Source organism: Camelus dromedarius, chromosome 13, assembly GCF_036321535.1.
Source record: "Camelus dromedarius isolate mCamDro1 chromosome 13, mCamDro1.pat, whole genome shotgun sequence".
In the NCBI taxonomy this organism is placed as follows: Eukaryota; Metazoa; Chordata; class Mammalia; order Artiodactyla; family Camelidae; genus Camelus; species Camelus dromedarius.
Genome location: NC_087448.1, coordinates 9,995,179 through 10,012,500, shown reverse-complemented (window position 1 = coordinate 10,012,500; position 17,322 = coordinate 9,995,179). Strand labels below are relative to the sequence as shown.

At 40.4% G+C, this 17,322-nt stretch overlaps 1 protein-coding gene across 22 annotated transcripts in view; it reads right to left on the bottom strand.

Annotated features, from left to right (window-relative positions):
* The window catches only part of DOCK9 (dedicator of cytokinesis 9), a 256,366-nt gene that overhangs the window by 93,723 nt on the left and 145,321 nt on the right, over positions 1 to 17,322 (bottom strand). For all 22 annotated transcript variants that reach the window (XR_010383575.1, XR_010383576.1, XR_010383577.1 and 19 more), the window contains exons 8-13: positions 12,230 to 12,404; positions 11,178 to 11,245; positions 2,806 to 2,880; positions 1,357 to 1,497; positions 839 to 1,042; positions 321 to 443 (exon numbers count right to left, since the gene is read on the bottom strand). Coding sequence is in view for 17 of the 22 variants with exons in the window: in XM_031466259.2 (XP_031322119.1) it covers positions 321 to 443; positions 839 to 1,042; positions 1,357 to 1,497; positions 2,806 to 2,880; positions 11,178 to 11,245; positions 12,230 to 12,404 (786 nt within the window). In the remaining 5 variants the exon portion in view is untranslated. The remainder of the gene's footprint in view (positions 1 to 320; positions 444 to 838; positions 1,043 to 1,356; positions 1,498 to 2,805; positions 2,881 to 11,177; positions 11,246 to 12,229; positions 12,405 to 17,322) is intronic.

The following is a 17,322-nucleotide window of genomic DNA, read 5'->3' as shown; positions in this document are numbered from 1 at the left end:
CCAACAAGTGGAATAAACTCCACTTATATCCAATATATGTACTTTTTAGTGACAGAAAGTTTACTATTAAGTTGGTAATTCCTTTACAAATTATTTTAGGATGTCAGGATACTCTGTTTAAATGAAGTATTTTATTTACACATGGGACTACTTTTCATTGAAAATTGGACACATAAGGTTAACTATAAGAGTAAGTCTACATAGAGTCATCTACATCTTTTAGAATGTAAGTATGGCTTAACTTTGATTTCTTTTAGCATTTCTATTTCTACTTTTCCCGACTGCAATTTATCATCACGAAGCACGGATGTCATCCTTACCTTAGAAGAGTCTGAACTTTTCATGTACGGCTCAGCACCATGAGTGATGCTCCCCTGAAGCACTTTTTCAATTCTAGCCACAAGAAATATATCAGGATGAGGACACGTGACCGAAAATATTCCCTAGGGATCAAACGATTTTGTTCCATGAGTAGAATTTATGGCCACGTTAAACAAATCCCATGAACATCAAAGATTCTAAAGCAGCAAAGAGCACTGAAACAGTGTAGCTATTCAGAAGCACCCAGGGCCAACTTGGTTAACTCATCAAGTAGTTCACTGTCTGATCAAAAAGTCTACTTGGTGGAGGTGGCAACTAGTGGAAAGTTTAGAGAAAAGAAATAAGAAATCAAAAATCACTTCTTCTCTTTCAGCTTGCTTTTACTAATTTTACATGCTGTCAATATAGTAACAGTCTCATTTGTCCCAGCTGTGCATTACAAAGTCACATTATGTGTTTATGTAGTGTGTGCAAGATAAGTCTTAGTAGCATGACCAGTGGGGTCCCGCCCCCTCACCTGCTTCGGATACTGCATGGCAGCTTCGTGAGGGATGTCCTGCAGGGCAGGTGAGCTCTGCCTACCACCGTTCATCAGAGCCGGGGATGTGGCGGCCAGCATCTGCCTCACTGAGAAGTGGTTCAGGTCCACGTGGAAATCAGCAGAAATCTTTCGGTTGTATTTTATGTCAAACAGGGAAAGAGTAACAAAAAAAGGCTCTACCTGAACAAAACAAATCAAGACCATCACTATGGTTCAAACTGTCGGGAAAAAAGAATGCTGCAATCAAAGAAGAAACTACCAGACTTATTTATGATTGTCACTATAAATGACTGCTGAAGAGCCAGAGCTTCCACCCCTGCCTTGTACCACAAGCATCCAGTCCCTGCAGTCTGAATAACCCTCTGCACCCCGATCTGCCTGCACCTCTCTGATACCAGGAGCTAGGACTGCCAAGTCCTGACTGCACTGCAACAGACACATCTGAAACCTCTGAATATATTTATTTAATCTTCATTTTTTAAAAGGAAAATTACATTTGTAGTCGGTCCTTCTTCATTTTCGGCAACACAGCACTGCAAATTGAAAGATAAATCGTTGCACTTGACGAGAATTCTTTTTCCAAACTTCTCTTCAAATGGCTTCACTTCCGGCTCAGCTGATGAGAAGTCAAGCTTCTTTAAAAGAAAATGTAAATATATATAAACATATTATGTTCCCATTAAAAATATCCCATAATAAATGTACCCTAAAGAAGCTGCTAAAATATGGAAATATTCATTTACTCACAATAGTATTACTGTTTTACACATTTATATAGTATATAATAATGGCCAAATAAATGATGGTATATCTACTCAATGGATGAACAACCCTAGTGTCCATCAACAGAAGAATCTATAAACAAAATGTGGTGTACACATACAGTGGAATGTTACTCAGCCATAAAAAGGAATGAAATTCTGACACATGTTACAATAAGAATGGACCCTGAAAACAAGGTAAGTGGAACAAACTGGACATAAAAAGGCAAATGTTGTATGATTCCACATATATGAGCTTCCCACAATAGGCAAATTCATAGAGACAGAAAATAGAAGAGAGGTTACTAGGGGGTGATGGGAGGGAGGAGTGGGGAGTTGTTTAATGGGTACAGAGTTTCTGCTAGGGAGGATTAAAAAGTTCTGGAAATGGGTAGTGGTGATAGTTGTACAATAATGTGAATCTACTTAACACCACTGAACTGCACACCTAAAAGTGGTTAAAATGGCCAATTTTATATTATGCATACTTTACCATAGTAAATTAAAAAATTGTCAAAAAGCAAAAAAACTATATATATACATATATATGGCTATGAAGTCTGTGAACATTGGAAAATGGGGAAAAGAAGTTTCATTTAAAAAAAAAAAACAGAAGAAGAAGAGGAAACTACCGGAGGAAATATGGCACAACAATGTCCCATCAGAGCAGCCTGTTTGTGGGCAGTCTTGGAAGCCCTCACCGCACGGTGTTTTGGATGTTATTGGGACAGAGACGTGGACCACATGCACTGCAAGGCTTGTATCTGGGACTGAGCTTGGGCTAGTCAGGAAAGATCACCGTCTACTGGGCATCTGCAGTGATGCTTGTTATTTTCTGATGGTGATTTTATGGGGTAAATTATGTAAGTTCTTTGTGGACTTGACAGTGTCTTTGGGTAAATCTCCACCAATTTCTAATAATCTATTGAATATCAAATATTCACAACGGTTGTGCTGTGGTAATGAGATTACAGGTTATTTTCATTTTTCCTCTATCCCCTGTATGTTCTATATTGTTATGTTAGTTGTCAATCCAAAATATATATAAATATAAATATAAACATAAACATAAATATAAATAAAATATAAATATAAATATATATACATGAAAGCAAATAAATAAAGAAACAAGTAACTGACCTTGACTTAGTTTTAAATTTTAAATATTAAAATAATTCTTACCTGGGCATCTGGGTCCAAGTAAAAAAGCTTAACTCTGCTTTCACTTTTCAGTTTGATTTCTGCCTCTCTGGTACTCTGATAACAAGATAAACAAAAAATAAAAATTACATTAAAAAGAAAAGAACTTTTCCTTACAGAGGTGTCTAAATATGTTTGAGAGCTATGCTACCCCATCCTGAAGAGTTGATTTCCGGACAGCTCTGCCCTCACCTTGGAGAATGACCTGCATGTCAGTGAACAAGGATAGACTATCGAGTATGTAGCACACAGTGTAAGGGCTGTAGGGGAAAAGAGAAGTTAAGACTTTATCTCTGCCCGTGTGAAGCTGACAATCAGTTGGGGAGTCAAAACCAGTGCACGGAAAGCAAAAGAGGATCATTAATCATTGTTATCAAGAAGGGCTTCATAAAGTAACGGACTAAGGGACGAGCTGTGAATGAAGGGGTGGAATTTAGACAGCAAAAAGGAGGAAAACATAAAACATTTCAGACTGAATGAAAAGGATGCACAGAATAGACGATGCTGAGAGTGGAAATGAGCCCAGATGGTAGAAAGGATTTAGAGGCCAACCTAAGACTGAGCATGCAAGCAAAGGAAGAGGAAGGAGTATACTCTGGATGACAGAATAAAGAAAACTACAGCAGATCTTGAAGGAAAGCCGTAAGTGCTTGTGGCAGGCAAGAGGGGGAGTTGCTAGTTCATTAAATATTTATGAGCACCTATGTTGGGCTAGGGACACAAACACAAATAAAATTAACTCCCTATCCCCAAGGAACATCATCTGCGAAGATAGAATATAATCAGCAATACAAATGGCAAAAGAAATTGCACGGTACAGTGAGCTAACCTGCACTAGGGATGACTGTCAGGAAACAGCTCCCAGAGGAAGGCCCATTTTGAAGGACAGGGACATTTGGCCAGAAAAGGAGAAGAGGGCATTCTAAGAGGAGGTACTAAGGTACAAGTCACACCTGAGCAATGACCAAGTCATTCATTACAACTAAATGGCTGGATGTGATGACAAAAGAGAAGTGAGTCTGGGATTTGTATGTGAAGGCCTGGGGATTTCAGAATCCAAAAAAGTCCTGCAGTATTTTAAGCAAAGGAATAAAACAACCAGTTCTGCATTTTAGATCCACCACTCAGGTAGGGCTGAAGCAATGGATTAGAAAGGGAAAGACTAGGAGGTCCACGTGGTCTCTCCTGATCACAACAGCCTCCCAGTCTCACAGCAAGACCCGTAACAAATCTCACCTCCCCAGCTTGGGTAGCCTGGTCAATTCATTAACTCAGGTAATTCAGGAGGAAGGGCAGGTTTGTGAAGAAAATGGTAGAGTGGAGTTTGGAGATGCCTGTGGGATTGCCAGCTGGGAACATCCAGTAGACAGCTAGAGAGATGGAACTTGAGCAGAGGGTAGGGAGGGAGGCTGGAATTACCAACCTAGAGAACATCAGCACAGGGTGGGGGTTGGAAGTCTTGGGAGTGGGTGAGATTCCCTGGGGGAAGAGTGAAAGTCAGTCTGTGAACAGAAGCCCAGGGGTCCCAACACCGAAGGGATGGACAGAAGAAGTCACTGAGGGAAAGAGACATACAGTGCAGAGATAGGGGCTGGAGAAGTAGGGTTTGGGAAAAGGAAGAAGAGGAAGCTTCTAGGACATTCACAAGATAGAAATCGTCTCCAAACACATTATTCCTCACACCTGAAGCCTCTAAATCTATATACTGTTCTTGGCAGTCAGAGCTCTTTGTTACTCTCCATGTTAATCTCCATGGTTAAGCTGATAGAGTCAGAATAGAATGTCCTCTCTCATCTGCTCCTTTGCCCAAAGACCATGAGTCACATCTCAGCACATGATGGGCAGTGACAGCCATAGGGGAGAAGGCATCTTGTCCTCTCTGCTGGTGGCTTAAAGAGGTCTATTATTACATTTCTAGCCACAGCCAATAAAATGAAGCACTTTCTTAATTTTCTCAGCCATAGTTATTTTTTTAAATGGTAATGTAACATTTTATGTCCACGTGTTACATGCATACACACACTCAAATACACATTGCATTCTTCCATGTTACTCTTTTTTTTAGGTTTTTTGGGGGGGGTAATTAAGTTTATTTATTATTTTTTAGAGGAAGTATTGGGTATTGAACCTGCGACCTTGTGCATGCTAAGCATGTGCTCTACCACTTGAGCTACACCCTCCCCACCAGGTAGTTGTTATAATAGGTTCTTAGCAATGACCCAAACACTATCATGACTATATTTAACAACCTGTCTTCATCTAGCAAAATGAAATGACCACCAGAATGTTAACTAAGAAACTGGGTTCTAGTGCTAGTTCAGCCACTAACTAGCTGTGTGAACTTGAGCAAGCCACTTAGCCTCCCTGGACTCCATTTTTATTTCTAAGTAAAAATGTTCAACAGGATGACAGTTCAAGTCTCCTTCCATGACAAAGTCTATCCTGATGCTCTCCATGAGGCTTTAAAGGCTTCTGGAGGCTACGAGACATTCCTACAGACCATCTGTCCATGCTTACAGAGGAAAGCGTGGGCCTATGCTTTAATTCTACCTTTAATTCAGGGTCGGGGCGTGGGACAATGTTTTAATTCTACCTTTCCCATCACCTTTCTTAATTTTCACATCAACAGGGCCAGGACATGTGCATATAGAATACACTTGACTGAACCCAAAGAATTTGCTTTACTTTGTATACAACCCATGATGTTTTCTAACAGAAACATCAGTAGTAGGTGCTACAAGCCACCCCAAGGCCTAGAATGCTTTAAACAGAGGGAACACCTGACAGACAGTGTTTGAAGGAATCACCAAGTAAAACCTAGGCAGTAAGAAAATGTGGCTCAGAAAGGGCAGGGCTTTGCCCTGAAAACAGGAAAAATTAATATTTGAAAGCACCGTTATGATAAAAGCGATTATTTATTGATTAATAGCCAACATCTCTATGCTAGATGTTATCCTAAGTGCAAATTTAAATTTTGTACAACCTTAGGAAGCCATGTTTAAGAGAAAATACTGAGGCACGAGAGGTAAATACTTTGCCCCAAACTCACAATAGTAAACAGAAGCCTGGCTTCTAACTGAGACTACCTGGCTTCAGAGCCCAGACTCTTGAACTATTAGACCAAAAAAAAAAAGTAAAGACTACGAATAGGGAAGTCAGAGAGTGGAAAACCAAATGGTAAATAAATACATGAAAAACACTACTAAGCAGCAGATACAAATGAAAGCAGTAAAATACCATTTTTGACTCCTCTGCTGAGGATGCAAAGAAATAGGAACCTTATGATAAAGTAACCTGGCAATACTTAAAGTGTTAAAAACGCAATCGACTGTGACCCAGAAATCCCACTTTGGGGAATTTCTCCTACAGAAATAAGAGTGTGAGTAAGCTTATAAATATGTCATGATGTTTATTGTGCACTGTCTGTAGAGGCTAACAACTGAAAATTACCTAAACACTCACGGATAGAGATGGCTGAATAAAGTGTGCAGTAGCCACAAGTGGAATATTACAAAGCTATGAAAATGGGTGAACTAAATCCTCTATGGCCCCAGAGAGGCATCTCTGAAATATTTTTAAGTGATAGAACAAGTTTCAGAGTAATGTATCTATCATGAGCATATCTTTTTAAAAAAATTACTAAAAATACTGCATATGTGTGTATATGTTTCCACGAGCAACTGGCTTGGTGAAAGAGGAATCACAGCAGGTTAATAAGACTGGTACTCTCAGGAACGTGGGGATGGAGGCTGAAGGGAAAAGATGAACTTTTCTTTATACAATGTTGAATGTTTTTACTCACTATAGCAAGCACATTTATTTTTACTTAAATTTTAGAAAAGGCAATAAAATAAATTCCTGTAATACGTACTTTCCCAGTCTAAGGGCCCACAAAAGACAGCTGTAAAAAAATATCCCACAGCCTATGATGTCCAGCACTTCTCAAAGTGTCAAAACCAGCTCTGCTCTTAAAATAACCTGTGGTCAGTCCATAGTGTGTGTGTAGGAAGAACTGAACTGGTTCTTCCCCAAACCTGCTGCTGCCGTCCTACCCACTGCCCCTCTAACATTCTGGGTTCAGAACAGAGGGAAAGGAGAGGAAAATGGAGAAAGAAAAGTGACAATGACAGAGCCATTCTCTGCAAAATCTGACTCTTGCTCAGAAATCACAGAAGAGAATGATGTGTCTGAAGTGAAGGCTATCCTCCCCAACTCCCGTAAACCTTAGATCACTAATGACGAGGCCCCAGCGATGTTTTCTTCCTTGGCTTAAGAGGCGGTCACGGACCAAACATTCAAGGGTTTCCAGGAGAACTGCTGAAGAGTTTAGGCATACTCTGCGTCTTAAGTTTATCTCTGAGGAGGTAAAACATTAAACCAAAGACGAAGGTCAGCCACGTCATGTTTTGAGGATGAGTTACCAGAAAAATACTGTGTTGACTGTTGGCTCATTTAAACAGAAGAGTTTGGAAATAAGGAGACTTAGCAAAATCCTTTGAGGCCAGAATATATACTTTTTAATTTAAAGAGCTGTCATGCTTTGTTTCCACTGCTTCCAATGTGTTACTCGATGAGAGTATAAAGTTTGAGACACCACACTTTATCCTGTGCTCAACTGTGGAAGATTTACCCAGAAAGGTAAATTCATTTGTGAAAAAGAAGTTACAAAATAATAGGATGTGAGCAATTTTGGATTAACATGGAACAATACTTCTCTTTCAGAACCACATGGGGAGACCAAATTAAGAGTGAGCTGTTGTTCTTTGAGAACAAAAAGAGCTCAAAAAGAGAAAAGCTATGGAGGAAAATACAAGGCAGGAGCATGAGGGTTTTCCTCACACTATCTCTACACAGGAGGTGATATATATATATATATCACACACACATACGTTCCAATGGTGCCAAAGATAAATGTAACCAGAAAAAGTGACTAGATAGTAATCGGTTTACAACATGATCCTATTGCCCCTTGACTCTGTAGGGAAGAAACCAATTAACTAACTTTAAATACAGTTTGTGTATTTAATAAAAATGTTTATAAGACTATTGTACTCTTATACTATAAATGCTGTTACATTTACAGCAAACATACGTCTGGATTCATATTAGACAAAAGGAGGAAAAGAACAGGTTTTAGGGTATACACAGTATGTCCCCATAAGTAAACAATAAAGATGTTCTGTACTGAATGTACAAGCAATCTAAGGGCCAGGACAATACAAAATATTCCAAAAACCTAAGTCCACATCACTCCTATGGTGTGTCAAGGGTCCTTCCATTTCATTCCACAATGAGACACCAGCTATTTTTGTACTAAAACAACTTCCTGTCTCTCATATCCTGTTTGGTTATGTCTCAGTCACAGCGGAAAACAAAAGCCCGGGCAACAGGATGAATGAAGCAGAAAGAGGAGCTGACCTGAGAGGGTCCTGCTGTTAAATTACACCTTGCTGGGCCCCATCGCTCTAGTTCTTTCTCTACAGTCCAGCTTAACTGTGGCCGGATCTCCCCATGGACCGTTCCCTGGTACTGACCTCTCAACTTCCTCACCCCTGACTCAACTCTCCCTCCTTGCACAGCTGTGGGCCTCGAGCCTCGCACCCTCTCCCCGGACCACCCCCTATTCAGTCTCGGATTCTGCAACACTGGAATCCACTTCTAAAATCAGGGTGACCAGGTATCAGTCAATCTCCCTGCTTTCTTGACAGGAGCAAATGATCCTTTACCCAGATACCCCGGAGAGGGTGAAAACAGCCAAAACCACTCACATGCTGGGTCCTGGATGAGGATGAGGCTGGGAGCCGGGCACACTGGAGCCTGGGCCCCTCCCAAGGTGGACAAGAGGCATCACCAACAGACACCCGCCCCACAAGTGGAGGGCAGCGTGCTGATGAGTGACAGCACATCTTCATTTTCTTTTTTTCTTTTTCCCTTTGAAAAATTACCTTCTGCCTGTTTCTACCTTAAGTTAAAATGGTTTTAAAACATTTGAGAGCTGGGGGAAAAGAAACAACAGTTACGCCCCTTATAATGCTGCACTTTTTAGGCTCTGACCATGACCCACCGTAAGAAATACATTTACATCACAACCCAACACACACACACACACACACACACAATATATATATATATCACTTAAATAATATCTATCATTATTAAGAGCAGGGTACTTTAATATTTTCTATTCAATTCTATCCATTTTTTAAAAATCTGGGTCACATAATGTTGAGCTAAAGGAGCCTGACATGGAGTATGTATGCATAATTCCACTTTTAGGAAGGTCTAAATCAGTCAAAACTAACCTACAGTGTCAGAGGTCAAAATAATATGGGTCTCAGCTGAGAAGAGGATACAAGACAGTCTGCTGAGGTGCTGGAAGTGTTCTCTTGGTCGATGTGGTGGTGGTCGTGTGGGTGTACAAAGGTGAAATCCGACTGCTGTCTGAGTATTTTACTCTATGTAAGTTCTACTTCCATAAGAAAATAAAAAATCAAAACAAAAAGTGAGGAATTGAGGTTGAAACAAATTTAACTGATTTTTACCAACTAAAATAGCTTCAGCTAACTTGGTCATTACCCACAGTTTGAAAATAGCTCCAAATATGTTATACATACATTTTTAAAGAATAAATATATGTGATATATAGCTCAGGTCTTAGAATCAAAGAATTCTGCATTATGCTGGTAGTAGGCAGTAAGAGAAGAAAGGAAAGCACTACTTCTATAGGTCTTCACAGAAAAAATACAGATTTCTAGTTAATCAACATTAGGCTCAAATAATATGAGTCTTTTCCTAGGTATCCACTGTGTTCACCCAGTAAATGTAGAAAGTTACTTTTTGAATTCTAGATTGCACTGCATCTATTATCGGTCTCAACAAACATTTTGCTTTAAGAAATTATGAACCCCAAAACATCCAGAAACAAAAAGCAAATCTGAGTGCAAAATATGATACCCAGAAGTTCATAACATGAAAACACAAAACACACAAGCCAAAACTCTTCCCAGTCTAGGAGGAGGTTACAATGGTGGCACTAAAATTAGCTTTAATAGGCAGGTGCTAAAAAGATACTGCGGTAACAGTCAAGTTCTAAAGAAAAACAATACTCTAAAGTCCTAGCCAGGGAGGGAGATTTTATATTTTAGAACAGCCATGCTGCCTAAAAGTAAAGGTCAATGTTGGATGCTAGTCTATTTATAATCATATATAGATAAACCATGTCTTCTATTACAGTGTTTAAGATGTGGGTGTGTAGGGTCTCTATTTCACTGCATCTGAAAAAAAAAGAAAAAAAAAAAAGAATAGAAAGGCAATAACAGAGTAAGAATATAAAGGGCCAAAGAAGACAAAGATACTTCTCTCATTTAAAAAGAGTCATTCACAGATGCATGCAATGAGATGAGTACAAGGATATTCATTGTAGCATTGTTTGTAATAGAAAAAAAATTGGAAATAAAAGAACTGTTAAAATAAAATGCTTACACAGTGCAATAAATGGGATGAATTAGATCTATGCACCAACTTGGATGGATCTCAAAAAACAATGCTGAATTAAAAATAAAAGCAAGGGCAGAATAATACATTAACATTTATATAACATATTAAACATACAAAACACAGCCATTTATGACAGACACATTGGTAAAATATAAAAATTAAATGGAAGTAACTCCAGAAAACTCATGATAGTGGTTGTCTCTAGTTGGGGTTCTGGAGGAAGGAGGGAATGTAGAAAGATGATGTTTAAAAAAGAATTTCAAATATAACTGATAATTTATTTCTTTAAAAAATATGGAAGCTGAAAAAAAAATAGTAACAGGTGTTGAACTGGGGTGGTGGGAATATGGCTGTTTTGTTCTTTGTGCTTTTCAGTAACTTTTAAGTTTCTCAAAATTATAAAAAACAAGTATAACTGATTTTTTTTCCCCCACTCAGAGTGACCTAGAAAGAATTCCTATAGCTCAGACAGTCCTCTTTGGTTTAGTAACAAGATTACTATGGATCCATCCTCTTTGGAACGGTATCTACTAACTTGAATAAAGGAAGCATGTGTGTGAACACAGTAAGTAACATGTCACTATGGAAACATTTATCTGTGCATCCTGGTTATTGCTTTAATACTCATGGTGTTAAATATTATGAGGGGGAACAAAGAATAATAAAAAGAGAATACTTTGTAAGGCACTTCCTGGAAAACAGACTAAAATCTGATGCAGTAATGTACTTCATCTCACCAAATATTTAGGTCAAATAACAGCAATAACTACAGCCTCATTTTAATAATTTCCTACCATGTAACTGTTAATCATTTCAACATTATTCCATGAAGAGCAGAAGATTTAAGATGACGTTACCTTGGCGAGTTCAGGCAGGTAGCTATCCAAACCGGAACCAGAACCTTCCAACTTGCTTTGCTCATCATCTAAAACAGCGAAACAGATTACCTAAATTACTCCTAGTTGAACGTATTTTATTTAAAACAGGAGGAGGAAGGCTGTTTCTCTTATGTGCCCTCTAACACAGTGGTTTTTAACTTTGGATGCCCCCTTGAAACACTTCAGAGCTTTTTAAAAATGCTGACACCAGGCCCAGTGGTGAGCGTTAAACATCTGACGGCTGGAACAGAACGGACACTGTCTAACCAGAACTGACACTAGCTGTGGACACCAGCCCACATGGCCACACCCACCAGGCTCACTGAGAGTCAGGCCTGCCCAGGCACCAGCCCAGGCCAACGAAATCAGAATCTCCGGTGGGACAAAGGTAAGTGTATTTGTTAAAAGTTCCCAGGCACTTCTAACGCACAGCCAGGGTTGGGAATCACCTGTCCAAGGGCTTGACATAAAGCACGAATTGTCAAGAACGTAGCCAGGTTTCCCCCACCAATTTAATCTGAGGCTTCGCCCATCCTAAGTTTGACTTGAAAATTCCAAAGGATATGATTAATGACAACAATAGAAACTACAGTTAGTATTTTAAGTGCTGACTCTATGCCAGGTACTTGAGATACATTTTTTTTATTTAATCTTCCCATTAACCAGCAAGTTCTGTTTTTAATTCTCATCTTACAGGTGAGTAAACTAAGGTTCCAAAACTGTAAGTAGCTTGCCCGAGATCTCACAGCTGAAAGATGGTATTGCTGGGAAGGCTAAGGAGGAACTCAGGTCTTCCTTTCTGCCTCCAAAGCTATGATTCTTCCCGTGACATGATTTCCTTATACAAATGATGCCAGAGGAGTACATTCTACTGTGACAAAACCTTTGCTGACAGGCCGTCTGTAAAGAGCTCACATCTGTCCCACCTCCATGCACCTGTGCAGTCATCTGCCTACTTCCTATACCCTCTGGCAAAGTCTAAGACACCCGCAGAGTGTGCACGCACAAAGGGGAAAGCTAGACTTGCCTACCTTCATGAGAGTCTCCGTTTCGCTTTTCTTGCATCGCAGCTTCAAAATTGAGCTGGAGAATCTTGTTCAGAATTGTCATCCACTCTTCCATTTCCACTTCACTGTCTGCTGCCAAAAGATAACTGCTTTTGTCTTGCATCTTGAGCTCGAAAGCAAAACGCCTGACTTTGTTGTTCTGAAATGGAAAAAGGGTAAACAGACGCATTTTAAAAGGACTGGACAGCCTTAAAAATTCTTCTATTCATTATCTGCTAATGGGTAGGATCTCACTGGCATTTCAGACCAAGTTATTTTAAAAGGCGAGCCCCTCCCCCCATAAACCCCCATCAATACCCACCTTCCCTGCCTTCTTTTCTTCACGGTTTTATTTTCCCACCTGACATATTACATACTTCACATATTTATCTTATTTGTGGCCTGTCTCATTCAATAGAATGGAAGTGCCTCAGAGCAGAGACTTCTTTTGTTCAATGCTACATCCCTATTTCTAGAACACTGCCAGGAAAATAGGCTCTTAAAAAATATATGAATGAATGAAATTTCACTGAAAAATTTCAATTCTTCTAGCTCCTATTTGTTGAAGTGAAGTAGTGTGTGGCATTACATTTTAAAAAGCAAAGTGTTATCTATCAATATGTCTGATTTCCTTATCTGGAATTTTCTCTTCATTTTCGAGTCCCAAAAGGTATTTAGATACCATGTCTACCTTCCCCTAGCTTTCCTCATGCCTCCCGTTTTTATGCCTGTGAAAGGGGGGCTTACTCAAAGTATAAAAACAGCATCCACGTGCATTAAACAATGATGAATGAATGTGCCTGAGGCCAGGGTTCCTCCACTTTGGCACTACTGATACTTGGGGTGATGACACTCTGTTGTGGGGTCACCCTGTGCACTGTTGGCTGTTCAGGAGCCTGGCTTTACCCACTGGATGCCAGCAGCACACATCTCAGTTGTGAAGATCAAACCGTGTCTCCAGATATTATCAAACATCTCCAGGGGGCAAAATCACCCTGGTGACTGCACTAGATGGAGGGTCAGCTCCGGGGAACAGGACACTAGATTCCTGGTAGGTAGAGGCTGAGGGACATGACATCACAAACTCCCCAGGATGTGGGGGCAGAGAAGAGCACTCATCCACTGAAATTCTAGCTGGTGAGCTGCAGCCCCTGAGTGGGCTCTCAGTATAGGTTTCAGGGACAGGGCAGCCCCCTCAAAGGCATCACTGTGCCCTCTGCAGCAAGGTTCTCGGGAGAGTGCCACCCCTGGTGGAGCACACGGACTGCTGTGCACAGAAGGCCAGGTGGGCCATACCATGTGCCTCACACTTCATGGCAAGAGTCAGAGCAGGGGCCACAGGCTGGAAATGAACGTTCTCTCCCCCGTGCCCCTCACATACTCACTATTATGAAAATAAAAAGTGAAAAGTGGGGTGAGCATTAGGCCTGATTCTGAATTATTCCTCTTTCTGAGGCTCAGTTTCCTTACCTGCCAAATAAGTGTTACCAACTTTAAGGTTCTAAAATACTTTTAGGGCTCAAGATTTGCAACTGGTTCTTTCTAGTTCAGGTTCTTTCTTAAACTCACAGCATTAATCAACTAATTTTTTTTACAACGTCCAAAAGCAATATTAAGAAAAAGCCCCAAAACACTGAAGCCATAACTTTTGGATGTTAGCTTACAAACAGATGTGGATAAAAACAAAGTATTTACAATTTTTGAAGCCTTAGATACAATTCATTAAATGCAAAACAGTATCAGCCACATCTGCAAAAAGAATTTGAAGGAACAGACGTCCACTGAAGTCAGAACCTTAGATTCTGAAATGCACTAAATGATCAAGATGTTGAGACTAAATGATCAAGGATGTTGCATCATATAAATCACCTACACACCCCACTGAAGACAGGTAATAAAACTCTCTTACAAAACAAAAGTAATTACTTCTACCTTCCAAATGAGGTTGCCAAATATATTTAGTTTTGCTTATAAACATTTTTAAAAAGTCAATGCCAGAAAGTTCAACTAAAAAATAAACTTAAAAGGTCTCTCAGTTTAAGGATACAAATAAACTCCTATGTGGGAAAGACACACAGGAAGTTATTTCATTGTCATTGACAAGGTGTTCTGGTACTCCTTCCTTTACGCTGTGAATAGACATACTTTGATATAATGTGGTTTCCAGAGGGGCAGCTTTCAGCTGAAGTTGGATGACTACCAGAGACTGCTGTGTGCTGATTAGATTTGATGCAAAAATGAATTTCAGGGAACATTAAGTGGTGTTACCATCTTGATCTGGGACCTAAACACATTTTCATGCATTCTACCCTTTTAAATTTTGGTTCTGCACAGTGTTTTTGTTTTTGTTGTTGTTTTTAAATTAGTTACCAATAATTAAAAATACCAAGATTTAACTAAAAATTTATATTTCTGGTTCTCTTGAAAAACCAGATGATCTGGCAGCCCTGAGCTGGTGGTTCTGCCAAGCCGCAGCAGCTGCCCCTTTAAACTGGACCACCTGTGCTCCAGTTTGTCACAGTCCCCAGCATTCCCTATCGCTGTACACCCAGGCCTCTTCTTTCATTTAATTTCACTGGTTGGTTCCTGCAGCCACCTGAGTTTGGACCCCTAAGTTCCATGCTGGCTGTGAAGAAGTAACAGGGTCTGGACTTACTCTCCCATGATAACCACTAGAGAACTGGGCAAAATAGATGCAGCAACTGTTTTCAGGTATCTCTCAGCAGCCAGGGCAGCCTGGTGACCCCAGATAGAAAGGAAGTAAATGAGGTGAGCCCATCATCACCTCAGCTTTCGGTCTGCAGGCTGTATCTGGACTGTGGCACAGGAAGCTGTGCCTGAGCAAAGTCCTACGGTCCTGCTGTATGAAGAGACTGCCCAGAGTTCAAGAAGATCCAGGTGGCTGGAATGTGCTGATCAGAGTCTCCAGAACGAGAACAGAGACCCCAGCACAAGTAGATGATAGAGATCCAAACTCAGTAAAACTCTGTCATACATTCATTATGTGTATATTTTCTACTTATATATTATGCCTTAACAAAAAAGCTTACCAAAAATTCTAAATCAAGACACAATAATCTCAGTGTCAGGTCACCAGAGATAAAGAGAAGACCATGAAGAACAGGGAATAAGAACAGCCTCAGACCCCAAAACAACACTCTCATCTAGAAGACAATGGAATGCCTCCAAATTCTAAGGTAAATTTCACCTTGGATTTCCACATCCAGCCAAACTATCAATCAAGTATGAATGCAAAATTAAAGATATCCACAGATACACTAACCCTCAAAACATTAAGATCTTACACATGATTTCCCAGGAAGCTACTGGAGCATGTGTTCCTCCAAAACAAGAAAGTAAAATGAGAAAGAAGAAGACACAGGATCCTGGAAACAGGGAATCTGACATGGTGAGGAAGGGGAAGGGAATTTACAGGCTGGTGACTGTGCAGAGGCTGGGAAAGCAATGAGTCCAGATGCGAGCAGGAAGGAGGGTGCAGGAGCTACAGTCCTCTCCACCATCGTATTATGTCCATGACTGATGAATGAAGAGAAGCAAACACTCCTTATTTAGTGATAGGGAGGCAGATCTAAGAAAAAAATTGTGGGTAAAGTTGAAAATGATCATTTCAGGGAGCGGGGAGTAGGTGAAGTGGAGCTGATGCTGGCAGTAATATGCCTTGAGTGCTACCTTCCTGTACTGTCTGCTGAAACCAGATGAACATATTATTTGGATGAAAATGCAATTTTAAGTAAACAAATGAATACACAAACAAGTCTACCTGAGGGTCAAACCAGGGGGCTGTGTCTCTAACCTTAGTCACAATGGCCCCACAAAACAAGCTTTCTTACAGAAGCGAGCTTGGAGCCGATGTCATCAGCCAACACTGAGTCATTTTAAGGAAGAATTCTCTGATAACGGTGACTGCATCTATTGTGAGGAGTCGTCAAGGAGATTGCTGATTAATCACACAGTGCCCTCTGTATGCGGGCCCCCAGGAGAAATGCCTGAATGAGCTTCATTCTAAGATTACTTGGGCAGTTTCTGACTAACTGGATTGTCTGTGTCTACTTGCACTGTGCAGCTGAAGGGTCTCCAAGCGAGAGAACATGCAGCCTGGTCTGTCTCCCACCCAGAGCGGGTGTTGGGTCTTTAAAATATACGCTTCTTCCTTAACTTAATCCCATTCCATCTCCTTCCTACCCCGACTCCTTGTTCACCTTTCACACCCACTTTAAACTTACAATATCCTGTGTTTTATGTATCTTTGTAAATTGCTGCCTTAGACCCTCCTGGGAAATGGGAGGGGAGTGGATAGATGGACGGGTGGATGGATGAACAGACAGATAGGGGAACTGGCAACCTGCTTTCAAATTTCTACAAAGGAACAGAAGGAGGCATGCCAAGATGGTAACGGCAGCTCCTCAGGAAAGGGAGAGATGGGGGTCAACAGAGACTTCCACACTAGCTGTATTGTCTAACCTTTTATAGTACGAATACATTCATGTATTATGTATACTTAAATAATTTTGAAGAATAACTCTACAACTGTAACAGTGCTATGATAACCTAATATCGGCTGAATGCTCACCATGTGCCAGCACTGCTCGAAGCTCTTTGTAGGTATTGATTAATCCTCTCCATAACTGTATTTGGCACTACTGTTACTCCTATTTAACAAATGAGGAAACTGAGGCCCAGAGACATTACATGATATCTCCAAGGTTACAGAGCTGGTAAGGGGTAGAGCAGGGATGTGAACTCAGTCTGAATCTGAAACCCAGGCTCCTGACCGATATACTACTCGGCCATTGGTACTAGGATGGCAGTGATAAAAGTCATCCCTGAGATGCTAAAAACTGTTCTGAATATTTCCAAGTTAACTCATCCAATCCTCTTACCCTATTAAGGACATATTATCATTATCTGAATATCTGCCTATGAAGAAACTTCAGTTAAAAATCAGCCTAGGGTCACACAGTTAAAAAGTACCTCAGCCAGGTCTTAAACACAAGAACTCATACACCAGAGCACTTGGGCCCACTACAACGTAATTCTGCTTTTACGTTATACCTACT